General features: G+C 36.1%; 1 protein-coding gene across 1 annotated transcript; it reads left to right on the forward strand.

Moving 5' to 3' along the window:
- The first annotated feature begins 577 nt into the window (after positions 1 to 577).
- On the forward strand, positions 578 to 2,353 carry LOC121977939 (transcription initiation factor IIF subunit beta-like). The gene is made up of 7 exons (XM_042530337.1): positions 578 to 778; positions 891 to 999; positions 1,177 to 1,301; positions 1,408 to 1,482; positions 1,593 to 1,742; positions 1,817 to 1,941; positions 2,267 to 2,353. The coding sequence occupies exons 1-6, from the start codon at positions 578 to 580 to the stop codon at positions 1,931 to 1,933; spliced, it is 777 nt and encodes a 258-aa protein (XP_042386271.1). The 3' UTR covers positions 1,934 to 1,941; positions 2,267 to 2,353.
- Positions 2,354 to 2,607: the final 254 nt, after the last annotated feature.

A 2,607-nucleotide genomic window follows, 5' to 3' on the forward strand; every position in this document is an offset into this window, starting at 1 on the left:
ATGTTTCAAAAATTCAATTGTTTGTGAGGCCTATCATGACTTCTTTTCCAAGCTTTTGATGGAGGGCATTCAAAAATCCACGGCAACACTCGACCGTCGCGAAGCCATACCAACGTCCTCGTCATGTGTGTTTCGGCAATAAACCAAACGGAAACCATGCCAACGAATATTTTAAGTTATTCTAATTCATTATGAATATATGCAAATAATATCTTTATTTTGGGTTAAATCTTGAGGCAGTATTAATTGCGATTAATATTTATTATTAATATTGCTAATTAACTGATTTAACTATTTATTACATTTTTCGTGTTTAATTATAATTAAATAAAGTTCTTGATTGCATGTAAAATTTAAGTTCTGATTGAGAATTTTTCTCTACTTTACTCTTAAATAAACATAGTAACTTTTTTTTGTGCTATAAATCTTATCCCTCGTTCGGGATAAGATTTGAATAAGCCTCGGCTAACACTTTAAAATACAAAGAGAGGCAAATAAGATTTGATTAAGTCTTAGCAGTTTAAGGTATAAAGAGAGGCAAACGATCTCATTCTTTGATTCATCGATTTCTCTGGCGATGGAGGATGATGGTGGGATCCCGCTGGATACGGCGCGAGCAGAGCGACCGGTGTGGCTGTTGAAGTGTCCGCCGGCTGCGTCGAGGGCATTGCAGTCGGCCGCCTCCGGCTCCGTCTCCTCCACCTCCCCCAACCCCGTCGTCGCCAAGATCGTCCACACCATCGATCTCTTCAACCTCGACGATCCCTCATCCGAACAGGTAATCGCATTTTCTCTTAAATTATGTATCTCTTCTTCCTGCTTCTTTTTCTCGTTCGTTCAATTGCCTAGCTTGCCGCCTGGGATTAGGGTTAATATTTTCCAATTTACAGTTTACCTTGGAAATGATTCCAAATGATTCTGGTAATGCGCCGAGGAGTTATAAAATGAATGCGTCCAAAGATTTTGTTCCGATGTCTACTTTTTCTGAGTCTAATCAAGGTAAGCATGTCTTTTCATTTCTTTTTGTCGGGACTAAAATTGGGCATAAAAACACTGACTTCAAGTGCTCTAATGCCTTTTAGAATTAACTATTAGCCAAACTTTGGCAATTAGTGAAGCATGTTTACACAATGTTTTTTTGGTGAAGTCTAATCACAAATGTAATTGTTAATGTAGGAAAGCTCTCGGTGGAGGGGAAGGTAAAGTATAAATTTGACATGGAGCCTCAAAATTTCAGGGATTATAGTAAAATATGTCGCGAAAGAACGAACAAGTCTATGATTAAGGCCAGAAAAGTCCAGGTTGATGCATTTTATTTTTTGCTTTGTCAACTTATTTTATTACTTCTTCTTTGTTCTATGCCCAAAGTTAAATCCTTATTATTATTTTTTCCTTCCATAATTTTAGGTTATCGATAATGATCATGGAGGGCTTATGAGGCCGATGCCTGGCATGGTTGGCCTAGTTTCATCTGGTTCAAAGGTGGTAGTTTTTTATCTGTGTAGCAATTCATATTCAGTTGTCATTTGATTCGTTGTCAATTGACTTAGTGATAATTGTTCATATTCAATTGTCATTTGATGTTTTGACAGGACAAGAAAAAAGTAACTCCATCTAAAGGATCGGATGCAAAGAGGACCCGCAGGGACAAAGGCGAAATGTTGAACATTCTCTTTAAATTATTTGAAAGACAACCAAATTGGGCGTTGAAACAATTGGTCCAAGAGACTGACCAACCTGAGGTACTACTAGCTACTTCAATAATGCTGATTTTTTCTGCTCGGTTTTTCTTAGTTGAAAATTTTATTTTGAACAGCAATTCCTGAAAGAGATATTAAACGAGATTTGTGTGTACAACAAGAGAGGACCCAATCAAGGAACCCACGAGCTCAAAGCGGAATACAAGAATTTTGGGGGAACCAACAATGAATGATGTGGAAGGTAAGAAGTTTTGTTCTTCATGTTTTTTCTTCTTTTGCTCAAGCAAACATCAGTTTGTATCTATGCACTTGATGGATTCCCTCGTGTTTAGATAGATAACAACACATGCCGGTTTAAAGAAGAAGATCCACGTGACAATTTTTTAGAAGAAACTAAATAGAAAAATAGGGGTAAACGTGTCGTTGGCTATGCTTTGTGTTTATTTTGAAGCGTCAACATCTTTAATTTCATCTTCGATTTAATCAAAATGTATTTATTTATTTTCAATTAAAGTGACAACTGTAAGCATAAAGCTGACCGACTTTTGCTGTTTTAATTTGTGCAGCTCTCCACTGTCATTCCAAAGTTGCACCTGCTACTGCTAGACTGCTTTTGCTCTTTAAGAACAAGACCACCCAGCCTCTCTGCAAGCTACAAAATTGAAGTGCAATGTTTATGCATAGTTCTTTTAATAATGGTGCTGTTTTTTTAAGCATTAATTCATGGGATTTGAACTTTGCATTTTAATAGAAAAATTTTAGATTGTTTCCATTGTACTTTTCTTTTTTAAGAATTTTCAACTGATGTGGCATGCTAAAATTTTCGTTGTCTTTTGTTTAACTTATAAGAGCAAATAACTGTAATAATTTTTCTCCCATCTACATAATTCAAAACTCAAGGAAAAAT

This window comes from Zingiber officinale, chromosome 4B, assembly GCF_018446385.1.
Source record: "Zingiber officinale cultivar Zhangliang chromosome 4B, Zo_v1.1, whole genome shotgun sequence".
Classification (NCBI taxonomy): Eukaryota; Viridiplantae; Streptophyta; class Magnoliopsida; order Zingiberales; family Zingiberaceae; genus Zingiber; species Zingiber officinale.

Coding starts and splice junctions, on each gene's coding strand:
- LOC121977939 (XM_042530337.1), top strand. CDS start 578: ATGGAGGATGATGGTGGGATCCCGCTGGATACGGCGCGAGCAGAGCGA. Junction 1,302..1,407: donor TTAAGGCCAGAAAAGTCCAG/GTTGATGCATTT, acceptor CCATAATTTTAG/GTTATCGATAATGATCATGG. Junction 1,743..1,816: donor AAGAGACTGACCAACCTGAG/GTACTACTAGCT, acceptor TATTTTGAACAG/CAATTCCTGAAAGAGATATT.